We start from the raw sequence: 17,470 nt of genomic DNA on the forward strand, positions 1-17,470 counted from the left end.
ACAAGCAAATTCTTCCACTCTCTGGAGTAACAGGCAACCCTTACGCACTTTCCTCTCAGTATCAAACATACTCTGTTTGCCACATTCTGTTCTTAAAGAGAGTTTTCTCATTAATCAAAATGCAACAGTTAAACAAACATTAACATTCAAATTAACTTCTATACAGACTGTTTTGCAACATTGTCCAGGTTCCTTCCCCACTCTGAACTTTAGGGTACAGATGTGGGGACCTGCATTAAAGACCCCCTAAGCTTATTCTTACCAGCTTAGGTTAAAAACTTCCTCAAGGTACTAACTTTACTTTGTCTTTGCTGCCACAACCAAGCGTTTTAAACAAAGAACAGGGAAAGAGCCCACTTGGAGACGTCTTCCCCCAAAATATCCCCCCAAAGCCTTACACCCCCTTTCCTGGGGAAGCCTTGATAAGAATCCTTACCAATTTGTACAAGTGAACACAGACTCAAACCCTTGGATCTTAAGAACAATGAAAAATCAATCAGGTTTTTAAAAGAAGAATTTTAATTAAAGAAAAGGTAAAAGAATCACCTCTGTAAAATCAGGATGGTAAATACCTTACAGGGTAATCAGATTCAAAACATAGAGAATTCCTCTAGGCAAAACCTTAAGTTACAAAAAGACACAAAAACAGGAATATACATTCCATCCAGCACAGCTTATTTTACCAGCCACTAAACAAAAGGAAATCTAACACATTTCTAGCTAGATTACTTACTAACTTAACAGGAGTTGGAAGGCTTGCATTTCTGATCTGTTTCTGGCAAAAGCATCACACAGACAGACCGAACCCTTTGTTCCCCTCCGCTCCAGATTTGAAAGTATCTTGTCCCCTCATTGGTCATTTTGGGTCAGGTGCCACCAAGGTTATCTTAGCTTCTTAACCCTTTACAGGTGAAAGGATTTTGCCTCTGGCCAGGAGGGATTTTATAGCACTGTATACAGAAAGGTGGTTACCCTTCCCTTTATAATTATGACAAAGTCATCGCAAGAAATACTCTAGGGTCTTTACACTAACTTTATACAAATATCCTTTTTTCACCCTGTAACACTCTGCACTCCAAAGCAACACTCTGGCACCCCCATATTCACCATGGTGATATAATTATGATATGTTTTGTACAAAGTATGTCTTGTAAGGTATCATTTTAAAAGTCTCCATCTGTTGAATATTAATATCCTGTTGGATTGTATATGCTATTGTTTTATGGGACTTTACGAAGTTTTGCTGTGTGTGTGTTACTGAATTATGTTGTGAAGTTGGAAACACCCACAATTAGCCTTTCAGGTACAACAATGAAGAAGCAAGACAACTTTTGCCCTCTATTAAGAGGAATCCATATTACAAAGGACTACCCCAGGAACTATATACAATGGAAACCTCTCAGAGATAGCATGTAGACAATGGAGACTGTTTGACTCACGTCATAGCAAAGGATCTTTCCAGCAAGCTGGAAGAAACTATAAAAGGAGGAAGTGACATCACCACTTGGCCTCACTGCCCCCACAACTCAACACCTGGAAATATATTTGGAGGATAAAAACTTTGAATTGGGGAGGTAGTCCCAGGCTGGAAAGGAGAATCTCATCTTGTGTATTTAGGAACTCTCCCATCTATCAAGGTGAAACACTGCCTGATTTAAATCCTATCTAGTTTATATAACTTAGATTGCAATCTTACTTTCATTTCCTAGGTAATCAACTTTGATCTGTACACTTATTACATATCATCAATTAAAATCTCTCTCTTTTTAGTTAATAAATGTGTTTTAGAGTTGACCTAAAACAGTAGATTTTGCTTGAAGTACATGGGAAATCTGCTCAGGGACAAGAGCTGGTGCATGTCCTCTCCACATTGAGGGAAAGATGGACGGGGTAATAAAGACACTGGTCAGGTTTCTGACCAGGGTAAGATGGTACAGCTCTGGGGTCCTAGGCTGGGGAGCTCTGGGGAATTGGCTGGAGCCTCTCCATTGTTGGTTTATGAGTGGCTAGGAGAAGCATTCATGTAACGCAGCTGGCTGCATCCCTGCCTGTGGATGTCTGTGTAAGTGCAGTACCCGGAGAGGTTTGAAGCTTGTCACAGCACTACAGTGTGAGAGGGAGCCCAGGTTGGTAAGACAGAAAGTTCAGAGGTACCCCAGTTCCAGGTTGTACCCTGGGGAACCCATCACACACACCCTCAACTAAGTGATCAGCAACTTTCAGAATCAGTGCAAACATCTTCTACTTCTGCAAAAGGAATGAGGGTGAAAGCATGATGTTATCCTCTGTGTTGACCAATCCACACAGGGAGACACAACACACACATTACGATTGAGTTGCCCAACTGTCTCAAAAATACTTATGTATCAGGATTCTTTTTCTATTCTTAGCTTTGGATCAGATTGCGCTTCAGTGATTACAAACAGGACACAAAAATGACTGTTGTACCGGTGGTAAATGGGGACTGAACCCAAGATCTCTGGATGTAAAAGCATGACATGCTGCCACCTGAGATAAAGAAACATCTGTCTTAGCACAGAAGCAGCAGCAGAGTCATAAACCTCTATATATGGTGCAGTAACTAAGGCCCCAAAGTTATGAGTTATTACTATTTGAGAACTGCCTGGGCATCAAGGCAGCTGAGAAAACACAGGACAGAGAGATGAGGGAAAAATACTCAAGATCTAACAGCAAGGTTTCTTCAGACCTTCTGAGGAAACAATGTTTCTGCTGCCTTTCACAAGAATGCACTGTTGGTACTGCTGAAGAAATTTCCTTTTTTCCCTGTCTGTGATTAAATGAATTTAAAAAATTGATATCAAACATTAAGATATTATATGATGTGTCAGATACTATTCTGGATAATAGGGAACTTAATGGAACCTGATACTCTGATTAAATGAAGTTATATGTATAAAACAGAAGTCAACTATAAGTGATATAGCTTTGGGCAAAATACTGTAAACTTTATTGACAGTTTCCCTCAAGGGCAATCCTGTTAGGGGGGAAATGGGGTTGCGTTCAGATAGATTTATTTTCGTTCAGTGACCAAGTGAAGAAGTAAGGCTAATATTTGTAGTCAAGTATGTTTATGCTATCACCTGTGCTGAAAGAGATACCAAATAATAGGAACTGAAATCAAACTGTGTTTATAAGAACACTTGAGCCCAGAGTGAAATAATCAGAAATGTAATTATTTGATTAATAATGCCTGGGGTTAGGACAGGAGTATTGTAAAATGGGACCTTACCCCACTCTATGTTATCTCAGTGGGATGAGAAGCAGCTCATCTCTCACTGCCCTGAGTGTTACCCAGAGGGACAGGCTGGGTGTGATTCCCCATCTGTGGGAAGGGGTGGGATACTCGTACCTCCAGAGGACTTCTTTCCCCAATATACCTAGCGAGGCTACACCAGAAAGGCCTTGCTTAATGGGTCCTAAGAACACTCTGGGATTGGGTTTAAGGCTGCAACCCATTTACTCTCCCTCTTGAGGGACATCACAGCTGCTTGTGAGACCCCAAGACTGAACCTGAACAATTGAGGCTATGGTGAAGGAGATTCCAAATTGCCTTGCTCTCTTATCACAGTACCTCCTCTCCAATTGCTCCTCTGACCCACGTCAGATCCATCTGTGAGGGGGAGTGCTCCCACCCAGTTACTAGATAGATCCCCAATAATTAACATACCCCTACCTGGGGCAGTAGCTTTATCTTTAATTAGACTGTTAAAAAGGGCACACAGACAAAACACCAAATCAAATCAAACAGGTTTCTCTTTCTCAGAAAAAGCCTAAAAATAGGAGAAAACTTGTTAGCAGGTTTCAAAATATACATAGCATAGTCCCATCATTGTTGTTAAAACAAGGACAAGAGAAATAATAAAATTATACAGTTATTCTGGACTACTGGAGAACAGTCTTGAAGTAATTTTGCAGTGTATAAAGGAATGTTAAAACAAGTTTAAAGAGCATCAAAGAATATGGACAGACTTTGTATAAATTATACGAATTTATACAAATGTTGATAGAGGAACTGCCACTTGAGCAAGCCTAACTACAAAGTTAACCAAGGGATACATTGCTGAGGGGCTCACACAAAGTGACTTGTGGAGTTAAGTTGCTGACTGGAGCAAACCAGGAGGTGGTGTCCAAGGTATGTCAGAAGATGATTGTACCAACACCTATGCCTTAATTTGTCTTATACAAGCTGGTCTGACAAGATGTGTTGCATAAAAAGACTGGAAAATTCCAGCCCCAGTTGCAAGAACTTCAGAGGTGATGCCTTGTTCCCTGACTGGATGGTGAGAGAGGACAACTAATTTTGGTTGGGCATTTTTGAATCTTCAGAAGAAATATGATCATCATCTGATTGGTCTATGCCAGCACCTCCTAGAAGAGGAACCAAGTTGGACCACCCAGCAGAAAGGGGATAAAACAGCATAAGACACCTGGAAGGGAGAAGATTGATGTCCTGGGCCACTCACCGGGGAGTCCTCCTGGTGACATCAAGTACCTAGCTCTGACTCTATTTTCTAGCAATTTGGTTTGCCTGCTAGTTCACCAGGAAGAGACAATAATTGTGTTTGTCCTTTGCTCCACTTGTGTTTGCAGTGTCAACTCCTGCTGTGAACAATAACTGAGCTGAAAGCTGAAGGCTGAACAAAGAACTGATGATAACTGTGACCCTAAGAACCCATTAAAGCCAACTGGCAAAGGGTTCACTGTTCTGTAACAGCAACTTCTATCAGGCCTGACAAACTCGCTACATCCAACACATTGTTTTCATAGTATTTATCTGTAAATAATGTTGTGTAAGATATCAAATGAAAGCTGGTGACACACTGGTCATTAATATCATTGTGAAATGTATGTATTAACACTATGTGATGAATTATGTATACCTATTGATATTATGCTTTAAACTCTGTAGCCAAAGGGAGAAACAGGTTTCTTCCAGACCAGATGGAAGGTCTCTCTGTCATATGTAAATTAAGCACTGTGAGTCAAAAACAACAGGAGCTACATTTGCATGTAAAATTAATAGGCAAAACAGGTTGACAGGGATGTGAACTCAATATGGCACCAGCACCTATGTCACTCAGGAACACCCTTGGCAGTGGGGGTGATTCATGATCATTGTGCATCCTGGTTTGACTGCAAACCTGCAAGCTTTGCAGAAAATGTTCAGGTGATAGACTGTTTTAAGCAAAGGAAGGTAGCCTGTTGAGTTTTAGTCTCTAGAAAGCCTGTTATACTTTTGTTTCATTTGTAAACATTTCTGTTTCCATTATTCTTACTCAACAAACTGGAATCTATGAATCTCTGTTCTTTGTTACTAAACTTTATATCTGTTTTCACCATACAGTGCTGTGTTGTTATAAAGGACCTGATCCTAGCTGTAACCTTCCAGTGGTGTGTACGCTGCCTCTTTGAGGGCAGCTGACCTGATAATTAGTGAGAGTGTCCAGTAACAGGGGCTGCACACTACAAGAGGACACTTCTGGAGAGTTTGGGGACGGAGAAACATCCAGTGTTAATCTGCAAGGCAAAGTAAGGGCTGGCAAAGTTCTGGGGAGTTTGTTTGGAAGCTAACTGACTCTGGGTGTCAGAGAACCGACACACAGTTAAGCACCAGCAAGTCTCTCTCTAGCTGAGGCAGGGGGTTAAGATAGTGACATATGTTTCTGCACAGCCCACAAAAATGTCACAGTAATACACAGACTCTCTCTTGTGTGACGAACCAAATCAATCAGTTGACCATTTCCTGAAACTGGGTACCCAATAAGTAAGAAAGTGTACATACCTGTGTATATACTTTAAAGATTGTCACAGAGTTGCAGTGTGTGTCCTTGTTTTGTAATAGGCTCCAATCAAGATTGTTGTAAAGTAGCTTTGAAACTGAACAAGTTACTGTTGTTGTCATAACCATACAGCTAAGGGTAGTCTAAAATTCCTCCTTACCTATAAGGAGTTAAGAAGCTCAAATAACCTGGTTGGCACCTGACTGAAAGCAGCAATGAGGAAAGAAGATACTTTCAAATCTTGGCGGGGGGGAGGCTTTGTTGTGTGTGTTCTCTTGGGAAGCAGAGAAGCATCAGGTCAGAAAACTCCTTCTCCTATAAACCATCCTAAAAGTCTTTCATATGACAAAAATTGTAAGTAAAAGCCAGGCAAGGTGTGTTAGATTATCTTTTGTTTTGCTTGTGAATTTTTCCTTTGCTGGAGGGAGGTTTATTCCTGTTTTTTGTAACTTTGAAACTAAGCCTAGAAGAAGTTCTGCTGTGTTTTTGAATCTTTTCTTACCCTGTAAAGTTATTTTCCATCCTGATTTTACAGGAGGTGATTTTTACCTTTTTTTTTTTTTAAATAAAATCTTTCTTTTAAGAACCGGACTGATTTCTCTATTGCCATAAGACCCAGGGGTTTGGGTCTGTGATCACTTGTAACCATTTGGTTAGGGTATTATTCTCACGCCTCCCCAGGAAAGGGGGTGTAAGGGCTTGGGGGGATATTTTTGGGGAATAGGAACTCCAAGAGGTCCTTTCCCTGATTCTTTGTTAAATCACGTGGTAGCGTACTGTCCAAGGGCAAGAATTTGTGCCTTGGGGAAGTTTTAACCTAAGCTGGTAGAAATAAGCTTAGGAGATCTTTCAATCGGGTCCCCACATCTGTACCCTAGAGTTCACAGTGGGGAGGGAACCCTGACAGTTGTTAACTAAGAAAGCATGACACTGTACATGTATCTACCATAGTTAATGGTTTAATGCAGCCTTTCAAGTTCTAGGTCCATACAGACATAGAACAGACCAAGTGTACAAACCTCTTGAACTGTACTTAGTCTATACAGTCTGTCATAAACGTAGTGAACTTTGTTTGATAGGAGTACTAGACAGACCTTGGGGCTGCTGTAATTTGTGGGGAAGTACGTCAAAAAGGTAGACTATTATAGATCGATTAGGAAGGAGACATTGGTGAATTGGCCTGTAAGTAATTTACCATTTCTTATGCTTTAGTTTTGGATTGTTTTTCTCCCTCTGTTGTGTTAGCAACCTCATAATAGACAACCAACTGACACAAGTGAAGGTCTATTCTGAAAGACTCAATCAAAAATCTAAACAATGTCACCCTCTCAAGATAGTGATTGAATATAAGTGTTATTTTCTATTCCAGTTGTGTTATTTGATTCTAAAAACCTGAATGGTTATATCAACTAATTTTCTAGTTTATACAAAATCATATTCCAATGCTATTTTTGTCTTCTTATATCTGTGGCAAATGGCCGGTGCTATTATGGTGGGTCCCCCACTATCCCTTGGAATGCTCTGACTTGCTTTTTGCGGACCAGTCGGGGCCAATCCTGTATTGCCTCTACTTTGTTCCATTGAGGTTTCACCAAGCCCCTTTCTACTACATACCCAAGGTATCTGGCCTGAGCTAACCCTACCGTGCAATTGGGAGGGTTGGCACTGAGGCCAACCTAAGGGCGTCTAGCACGTCTTCTACTTTTCCTAGGTGCGTCTCCCAGTCAGGGCTACGGATGACTATGGTGTCTAAATAGGCAACAGCATGCTTGGAGTGGGGTTGTAGTAATTTGTCCATTAGTCATTGGAATGTTGTGGGCCCCCTGAAAGTGAGGACAGTATATTGGAAGAGGCTGTTGGGCGTAGAGAAGGCAATCTTCTCCTTGGCATCCTCGGCCAGGGGGATTTGCCAATAGCCTTTGGTCAAGTCCAGTGTGGTCAGATATCAGGCCTTGCTTAACTGATAAACTAGCTCATCAATGCATGTGTCATAAATATAAAGAGAAGGGTAAACTCCTTTAAAATCCCTCCTGGTCAGAGGAAAAATCCTCTCACCTGTAAAGGGTTAAGAAGCTAAAGGTAACCTCGCTGGCACCTGACCAAAATGACCAATGAGGAGACAAGATACTTTCAAAAGCTGGGAGGAGGAAGAAAAACAAAGGGTCTGTGTCCGCCTGTATGATACTTTTGCCGGGGACAGAACAGGAATGGAGTCTTAGAACTTAGTAAGTAATCTAGCTAGGTATGTGTTAGATTATGATTTCTTTAAATGGCTGAGAAAATAGTTGTGCTGAATAGAATGAATATTCCTGTCTGTGTGTCTTTTTTGTAACTTAAGGTTTTGCCTAGAGGGATTCTCTATGTTTTGAATCTAATTACCCTGTAAGGTATCTACCATCCTGATTTTACAGAGGTGATTCCTTTTTTACTTCTATTAAAAGTCTTCTTGTAAGAAAACTGAATGCTTTTTCATTGTTCTCAGATCCAAGGGTTTGGGTCTGTGGTCACCTATGCAAATTGGTGAGGATTTTTACCAAACCTTCCTCAGGAAGTGGGGTGCAAGGGTTGGGAGGATTTTGGGGGGAAAAGACGTGTCCAAACTACGTTTTCTCAGGAAACCAGATAAAGTTTGGTGGTGGCAGTGGAAATCCAAGGGAAAAGGGTAAAATAATTTGTACCTTGGGGAAGTTTTAACCTAAGCTGGTAAAAGTAAGCTTAGGAGGTTTTCATGCAGGTCCCCACATCTGTACCCTAGAGTTCAGAGTGAGGAAGGAACCTTGACAGCATGGTATTGGGTAGGCATCGAATTGGGATATTTTGTTCAACTTCCGGAATTCATTACAGAACCTCCTCACCTCCATCCTAATTTCTTCTCTTTTGTCCTCCGGTACTTGGTATGGCTTTATTGTTACCCTTGCTCCAGGGCAGGTGATGATATGGTGTTGGACTGTTGTCGTACATCATAGCTGCAGGGAAAACACGTCTTGGTTCTGCTGGATCATGTCAATGATCTCTGTCCATTGTTCCAGGGTTAGTTCAGGGGATATTCTCACCTGCCCTTGTGGGCCATCTGTCTGGGCTGGAGCTCCCTGGGTGACCAGGCATGTCTCCCAGTCATGCCAGGGTTTCAGTAAGTTAACATGGTAGACTTGCTCTGGCCTTTGGCGGTCTTGGTTTCTTTACCTTATACTCCATCTCCCCAATGGCTTCCACTATCTCATATGGCCCTACCAGCACCCATTCTCCCAGCTGAAATCTCCATGCTTTTGCTTGGCAGTTGTAATAGGTCCACTGGGACTCTGTGCGTTCTCTAAATGTTCTCATACTATGGGGGGTCACTCGGGCTATTCGCTCTCTCATCTGTGCCACGTGCTCAATGACATTCTTCCCTGGGTTGGACTGTTCTTCCCAGTCCTCCTTGGCAATATCCAATATGCTGCGTGAGTGGCCTCTGTATAGTAGCTTAAAGGGCAAGAATCCAGTAGACGTCTGGGGGACCTCCCATAACGCAAACATCAAGTACGGTAGAAGAGTATCCCAGTCTTTTCAGTCCTGTGCCACCACCTTCTGGATCATGCTTTTGGGGGTACAATTAAATTGCTTGTTTGAGGATGAGGCCATTTGTTTGAGGATGACAGATTGAGGTATGCAAGGCCTGGATGCTGAGTAAGGTACATAAGTCCCTCATTAATTTTGACATGAAGGGAATCCCTTTGTTGGTCAGGATCTCCTTAGGGATGCCCACTCTAGCAAAAACCTAGAGCAGTTGTTTTGCTATTGCCTTGGCCATGGAGCTTCTTAGGGGAACGGCTTCTGGGTATCATGTGGCATAGTCAAGGATGATGAGTTTGCCTTGATGGCCCCGGGCCGATCTTTCTAGCGGACCCACTAGGTCCATGGCTATCCTTTTGAGAGGGACTTCAATAACAAGCAAGGGCACCAAGGGGGGGGTAAATGAGGTCGGGAGCTGTGCAACTGGCATTCTGGGCAAGAGGCACAATAGCGCTGGACTTCCGCCTGTACTCCCAGACAGTAAAACTTCCTTAGGACTCTATCCTGGGTCTTATCTATTCCTAGATGTCCTCAAATAAATGGCTGTGAGCTAACTCTAACATTGCCCTTGTGTGCTTCCGTGTTACTAAGAGCTGCTCTATCATTTCCCCCCCGTATCTGGGCTACAACAGTGCAACAGATTGCATTTGACCATCTAGCATGGCCCTGGGCCTTTGGATTTCCCCTCTGTGGGCACACCGTTTACCTCCACTATCTGCTCCCTCACATTTGCATATAGCGGGTCATAGGCTTGGTCCTTCCCAAAATTCTTGTGTATTGGCAGTATTGATAGTCTGGGGCCTCGGGGTTGGGACTGGCTTCCTGGTCCATTGTGCCTCATCTACTGAGGTCTGGAACACTTCACAAGCTGCCAGCTGTCTCTCTATGAGGGTGACTAACTCATTATAGTTGGAAAGGTCATTCTGGCCAACCCAGGCTCAGAGGCCTGAGGGTAGCCCCCTCATATACTGGTCCAGCACCAGGAGCTCCATCATTTTCTCAGAGCTGAGGGCCTCGGGGTGCAGCTACTTCCGGGTCAAACAGGTCAAATTAGGTCAAACAGTTGCAACCATGGTGCTTTTCCTCACTACACCACCACTCATGGAACCTCTGGGCTTGCAACGCTGTCGTTAATCTGGATCTGGCCAGGATCTCCGGTTTCAGCTGTGGTAGTCTGCCACAGCCTCCCTGGCCATATCGTAGTAGGCCTCCTGGGCTTCCCCATGCAGGAACAGGGTGAGGATGCCAGACCACTGATCTTCGGTCCAGTCCTCCCACAGGGCTGCCCTCTCGAAAGCCAAGAGGTATGTCTCCACATCATCCTCCCGCATCATTTTCTGCAGGCAGTTGCTGACCTGTACAATCCTGGCTCAGCTCCACAAGGGCCTTCACCTGGTTCACCACTTCATGTAGCATGGTGCAGTCCTGGCTCATCAGCAGGCAATTGGTCTCCTGTTCCAGCCATACCGCCTCCTGTTGGGCAGCTGCTTGGACTAGGGCAGCCTCCTGTTGGGCTACTGTGGCTTGTACTAGTGCCTTGACCACATCCTCCATTTTGGGGACAGGATGGTTTTGGCTCACCCTGGATTAAGTTCACAGTATGGAATCCCACTCCTCACACCACATGTGGCAAATGGCTGGTGCTATTACGGTGGGTCTTGTGCTTTCCCTTCACGTGATAGGTCACGGCAGCGCTTCTTGCCCCTGTTCTTGGGCATCGAGGGCTCCGCTCATGCCCTGGTGGGAGAGAGAAGGACAGCAGGAACAGACCCGGGCCTGTCCCCTACTCGGGGTCCCAGCTCCTTCAGCTTCAAGGGCTTCCTGTCCTCTCTCCCCTAGGACAGGGTTTCCCCCAGTGCTCTGTGCCTGGGGAGTCCCTCTGCTCTGCCTTTCCTGGTACTGTGATCCTCTGGTTAACAACAGTACTCCTCCAAACTACAGTCAGGTCTCCTTTCCGCCTCCTTGTCTGACTGAAGCAGGGGTTTCTATTAGGTCTCTGGCAGGGCCTTAATTGGCTCCAGGTGCTCTAATTAACTTGTAGTAACGTCTCCTCAGTCCACAGGGAATAAGGCTCTGATCATCCTGGGGCTTATGTCTCTCCCATCTATCACTCTCTTGCTGCCCTCTGGCCCTGCTGTATCACATATCCTATACTATTAGTTGCTGTCAAAGGATATTTAATCAAATTCTACAAAAATAAATTTAACTCTGTAGTCCTTTTCTTTAGTTAAGCAATCAAAATTAAAAGAACCCTAAGGCCTAGTCTACACAACAAGTTTAGGTCGAATTTAGCAGCGTTATCTTGATTTAACCCTGCACCCATCCACATGACTAAGCCCTTTTCCCCCCCGACTTAAAGGGCTCTTAAAATCGATTTCTTTACTCCACACCCAATGAGGGGATGAGCGCTGAAATCGGCCTTGCCGGGTCGAATTTGGGGTACTGTGGATGCAATTTGACGGTATTGGCCTCCGCGAGCTATCCCGGAGTGCTCAGTTTTAACCACTCTGGACAGCGCTTTCAACTCAGATGCACTGGCCAGGTATACAGGAAAAGGCCCGCGGACTTTTGAATCTCCTTTCCTGTTTGGCCAGTGTGGCGAGCTCACCTGTACAGGTCACCAGCTCAGGAGTCCCAGAATCACCAAAGAGCTCCAGCCTGGACCGAACGGGAGGTACAGGATCTGATCGCTGCATGGGGAGACGAATCCGTGCTGGCAGAACTGCGTTCGAAAAGACGAAACGCCAAAATATTTGAAAAAAATCTCCAGTGGCATGAAGAACAGAGGCTATAACAGGGACCCGCAGCAGTGCTGCGTGAAAATTAAGGAGCTCAGGCAAGCCTACCAAAAAAACAGAGAGGAAAACGGCTGCTCCGCTTCAGAACCCAAGACATGCCGCTTCTATGATGAGCTGCATGCCATTCTAGGGGGGTGCAGCCACCACTACCCGAACCCTGTGCTTTGACTCCATCCAAGGAGGGGGAGGCAACACGTAAGCGGGTTTTGGGGGCAAAGAAGATGATGATTACGAGGAGGTTGCAGATAGCTCAGAGCAAGGAAGCGGACAAACCGGTTTCCACAATATCCAGGATCTGTTTATCACCCTGGACCTGGACCCAGTACCCCTGAACCCACCCAAGGCAGGCTCCCAGACCCTGAAGGCGGAGAGGGGACCTCTGGTGAGTGTACCTTTGTAAATATTATACATGGTTTAAAAGCAAGTGTGTTTAATGATTAATTTGCCCTGGCATTCACGGCCAGTACAGCTACTGGAAAAGTCTGTTAACTTGTCTGGGGATGGAGCAGAAATCCTCCAGGGACATCTCCATAAAGCTCTCCTGGATGTACTCCCAAAACCTTTGCAAAAGGTTTCTGGGTGGGGGGAGCCTTATTCCGTCCTCCATGGTAGGATACTTTACCACGCCAGGCCAGTAGCACGTAGTCGGGAATCATTGCGGAACAAAGCATTGCAGCATATGGTCCCGGTGTTTGCTGGCATTCAAATAACATCCGTTCTTTACCTCTCTGTGTTACCCTCAGGTGAGTGACATCATTTATGGTCACCTGGTTGAAATAGGGTGGTTTTAGTAAGCGGACATTCAGAGGTGCCCATTCCTGCTGGGCTGTTTGCCTGTGGCTGAACAGAAATCTTCTCCACTGTTAGCCACGTGGTGCAAGGAGGGGTGAAGACATCACCCCAGAGAATTGTGTGTGTGTGTGTGTGTGTGGGGGGGTTAGCTGAGTTTCTGCTGCACGTGAACCCGGAAACCACAGCCCCTCCTTTTAAATTTCCAACCCATTTTTAATAGCCAATCCAACGGCTACTTCGTATGGGAAATGAGGGCGCTGCTGTTTGAAACCATTCCCACGTTATGAAGGTTAAAGAAGCCAAAAGACTGTGGCTTACCATGGCTGCCTGCAAGCTGAAATCTGTTGCCCAGCCCTGCGTTTCTCACACCAAACCGGCATACCCTCAGTAAGAGGCAAAATACAACCTTGTATTGAAAGCACATGTGCTATGTAATGTTAACAGCAAGGTTTACCGTGAAAGAGTGTACCCATTGTTCTATAAAATGTGTCTTTTTAAATACCACTCTCCCTTTTTTCCCCCCTCCACCAGCTGCATATGTTTCTCCTTCCCAGAGGCTAGCAAAGATTAGAAGATGAAAAAAACGCACTCATGATGAAATGTTCTCTGACTTCATGCTGTCCTCCCACACTGACAGAGCACAGCAAAATACGTGGAGGCAGACAATCTCAGAGTGCAGAAAAACACAATATGACCGCGAGTAGAGGTGGCGGACTGAAGATGGTAGGTGGCGTCAGCTTGCTGAAAGAAGGCAGGAGTCAATGCTCACGCTGCTGGAGGATCAAAATCATATGCTCCAGAGTATGGTTGAGTTGCAGGAAAGGCAGCAAGAGCACAGACCGCCGCTACAGCCCCTGTGTAACCAATCGCCCTCCTCCCCAAGTTCCATAGCCTCCTCACCCAGACGCCCAAGAACGCGGTGCGGGGGCCTCTGGCCACCCAGCCACTCCACCCCAGAGGATTGCCCAAGCAACAGAAGGCTGGCATTCAATAAGTTTTAAAGTGCTGTGTGGCCTTGTCCTTCCCTCCTCCACCATCCCACCCGGTGCTTCCCTCCTCCACCACCCCTCCTGGGCTACCTTGGCAGTTATCCCCCTATTTGTGTGATGAATAAATAGAGAATGCAAAGCAACAATGACTTTATTGCCTCTGCAAGTGGTGATTGAAGCGGGGAGGGGAGGGTCCTTAGCTTACAGGAAAGTAGAGCGAACCCGGGAGGGGGTTTCCATCAAGGAGAAACAGACAGAACTTTCACACCATAGCCTGGCCATTCCTGAAACTGGTTTTCAAAGCTTCTCTGATGCGCACCGCGCCCTCCTGTACTCTTCTAATGGCCCTGGTATCTGGCTGCGCATAATCAGCAGCCAGGCAATTTGCCTCATCCTCCCACCCTGCCATAAACGTCTCCCCCTTACTCTCACAGATATTGTGGAGTGCACAAAAGCAGTAATAACAATGGGAATATTGGTTTAGCTGAGGTCTAACCGAGCCTGTAAACTGCGCCAGCACGCTTTTAAATGCCCAAATGCACATTCTACCACCATTCTGCACTTGCTCAACCTATAGTTGAACAGCTCCTGACTACTGTCCAGGCTGCCTGTGTATGGCTTCATGAGCCATGGCATTAAGGGGTAGGCTGCGTCCCCAAGGATAACTATAGGCATTTCAACATCCCCAACGGTTATTTTCTGGTCTGGAAAGTAAGTCCCTTGCTGCAGCTTTTGAAACAGACCAGAGTTCCTGAAGATGCGAGCTTCATGTACCTTTCCCAGCCATCCCACGCTGATGTTGGTGAAACATCCCTTGTGATCCACCAGTGCTTGCAGCACCATTGAAAAGTACCTCTTTCGGTTTATGTACTCGCTGCCTTGGTGCTCTGGTCCCAAGATAGGGATATGCATTCCTTCTATCGCCCCACCACAGTTAGGGAATCCCATTGCAGCAAAGCCATCCACTATGACCTGCATATTTCCCAGAGTCACTACCCTTGATATCAGAAGCTCAGTGATAGCAGTGGCTACTTGCATCACAGCAGCCCCCACAGTAGATTTGCCCACTCCAAATTGATTCCCGACTGACCAGTAGCTGTCTGGCATTGCAAGCTTCCACACGGCTTTCGCCACTCGCTTCTCAACTGTGAGGGCTGCTCTCATCTTGGTATTCTTGTGCTTCAGGGCAGGAGAAAGCAAGTTACAAAGTTCCATGAAAGTGCCCTTACGCATGCGAAAGTTTCGCAGCCACTGGCAATCGTCCCAGACCTGCAACATTATGCAGTCCCACCACTCTGTGCTTGTTTCCTGGGCCCAGAATCGGTGTTCCACGCCATGAACCGGCCCAACTGACACCACTATGTGCACGCTGCAGGGGCCCGTACTTTGTGAGAAGTCTCTGTCCATGTCCTCATCACTCTCGTCATCGCGCTGCAGTTGCCTCCTCCTCGCCTGGTTTCACTTTTCTTGAAGGTTATAGTCCTGCAGATCCTGCTGGATAATGGGCACGGTGTTTAGAGTGCTCATAATTGCTGCGGTGCTATAACGTCTGCACTGAAAAAAGGTGCAAAACGATTGTCTGCCGTTGCTCTGATGGAGGGAGGGGCGACTGACAACATGGTTTACAGGGTTGGCTTACAGGGAATTAAAATCAACAAAGGGGGTGGCTTTGCATCAAGGAGAAACAGAATGGCCCCCTCAAGGATAGAACTCAAAACCCTGGGTTTAGCAGGCCGTTGATTTCACGGAGGGAGGGAGGAAGGGGGGAGAAAATGAATACAAAACAAATCTGGTCTATTTCTTGTTTTGATCCACTTCATCTATCTTTATACATCTTGCTGGCAGCAGACGGTGCAGTACGACTGCCAGCCATCGTCATCTCCTGGCTGCTCATTAGAAGACGGTGCAGGACTGCCGGCAGGACTAAATCACCATGAGACGAAACTTAAAAGGAAAATGACCTGGCTGAGTCACTCCCATGTTTGCCCAGATGCCCCTGACTGACCTCACCGAGGTCGGCTAAAAGAGCACCCTGGAGTACGGTGACAATGGCTACCAGTCGTATTGCACAGTCTGCTGCCAAAAGGCAATGACTTGCTGCTGTGTAGCAATGCAGTATCGCGTCTTCCAGCACCCAGCAGACATACGGTGATGGTAAGCTGAGCGGGATCCATGCTTGCCATGGTATGGCGCCTGCACGGGTAACCCAGGAAAAAAGGCGCGAAACGATTGTCTGCCGTTGCTTTCATGGAGGGAGGGAGGGAAGGGGGGCCTGACAATAGGTACCCAGAACAACCCGCGACAATGTTTTTGCCCCATCAGGCATTGGGATTTCTACCCAGAATTCAAATGGGCGGTGGAGACTGTGGGAACTGGGATAGCTACCCACAGTGCAATGCTCCGGAAGTCGATGGTTGCCTCGGTAGTGTGGACGCACTCCGACGACTAAATGCACTTAGAGCATTTGTGCGGGGACACACACAATCGACTGTATAAAAACGCTTTCTACAAAACCGACTTCTATAAATTCAACCTAATTTTGTAGTGTAGACATAGCCTAAGAAAGGTGGTATGTGTAAACAGTTAAGCAGTTGTTTAAATTAAGGTTTGCTTCATATCCTATCTTTCTTGCAGTGGTCTATCTGCTACAGTGTGACAGAGCCACAATGTGTTAGTGTAGGTTACAGAAGCATCTAATTTGCCATGTTTTTTCTGAAAGATTGTCGGAAATGGATGTGCCTTGATCCTATTATATTAGGGTCCTGGGTTCTATACCTGAACAGATCTTGTGCACCTCTGAACATGCTTGTATTTAAAACATTACAAAGTTTAAAACAAAAGCAAAAAAAAAAAAAGAAAATAAGTAAAATAAAACTGAATGGAAGAGCTCTAGAACCTTGACAATGGCAATCATGCTGAGTATATACAATATAAATGGCGCAATGATGATTTTCTGTTAAAACTAGTGGTTTCCAATTTCAATGCCAAGAGTTTATGTTCTTGGAGGATATTTTAAGCATCTGTTATGTATTTTTGGGGTAGTAATCAGAGCATTTAAATCTCAGCTCATTTAATAGGCAGAGAATTTCTATACCCATATTTGGCTAATATAAGTTAAAGAATTAATTTACATAAACTTTCAATAAGTATCACATAATAGAAATGACAATTCTTTAACTAGAGCAGGGCTGCAGGCAATGGTGAAAAATTATGCCATTTTTGTTTACATGTGCATAAGCAGATTTGAATACATTGTCTATATTTCAAAAGTTTCACTTTCAACATTACTCTGTACTTACATATTTTTAGGGACCTAAGAAGGCACTTGTAGACAACTTTGTGGTTTGTCAGTTTGATAATGAAAGCATGATAGCAAAGCCATTCTGCTGCTTCAGAAGGAAATAGCCCAGAAGCACCTTTGGTGCCTAAAGCAATCCCTGAAATGAAACAAACACAGTTTTACCAACAGCTGATTAGCATTCAAGGATGTGCAGCAAATCCCTCTCCCTCCAATCACCTGAATATATAAGCACTTCAA

At 45.0% G+C, this 17,470-nt stretch overlaps 1 protein-coding gene across 2 annotated transcripts in view; it reads right to left on the minus strand.

The window, feature by feature from the left end:
- The window catches only part of TERT (telomerase reverse transcriptase), a 130,360-nt gene that overhangs the window by 21,962 nt on the left and 90,928 nt on the right, over positions 1–17,470 (minus strand). The window contains exon 15 of one of the 2 annotated variants that reach the window (XM_077810834.1): positions 17,232–17,369. In XM_077810834.1, coding sequence (XP_077666960.1) covers positions 17,232–17,369 — 138 coding nt within the window. Of the gene's footprint in view, positions 1–17,069; positions 17,370–17,470 lie in introns of those variants that run through there. The other variant, XM_077810833.1, reaches the window with a different exon arrangement.

Source organism: Eretmochelys imbricata, chromosome 2 (assembly GCF_965152235.1).
Source record: "Eretmochelys imbricata isolate rEreImb1 chromosome 2, rEreImb1.hap1, whole genome shotgun sequence".
In the NCBI taxonomy this organism is placed as follows: Eukaryota; Metazoa; Chordata; order Testudines; family Cheloniidae; genus Eretmochelys; species Eretmochelys imbricata.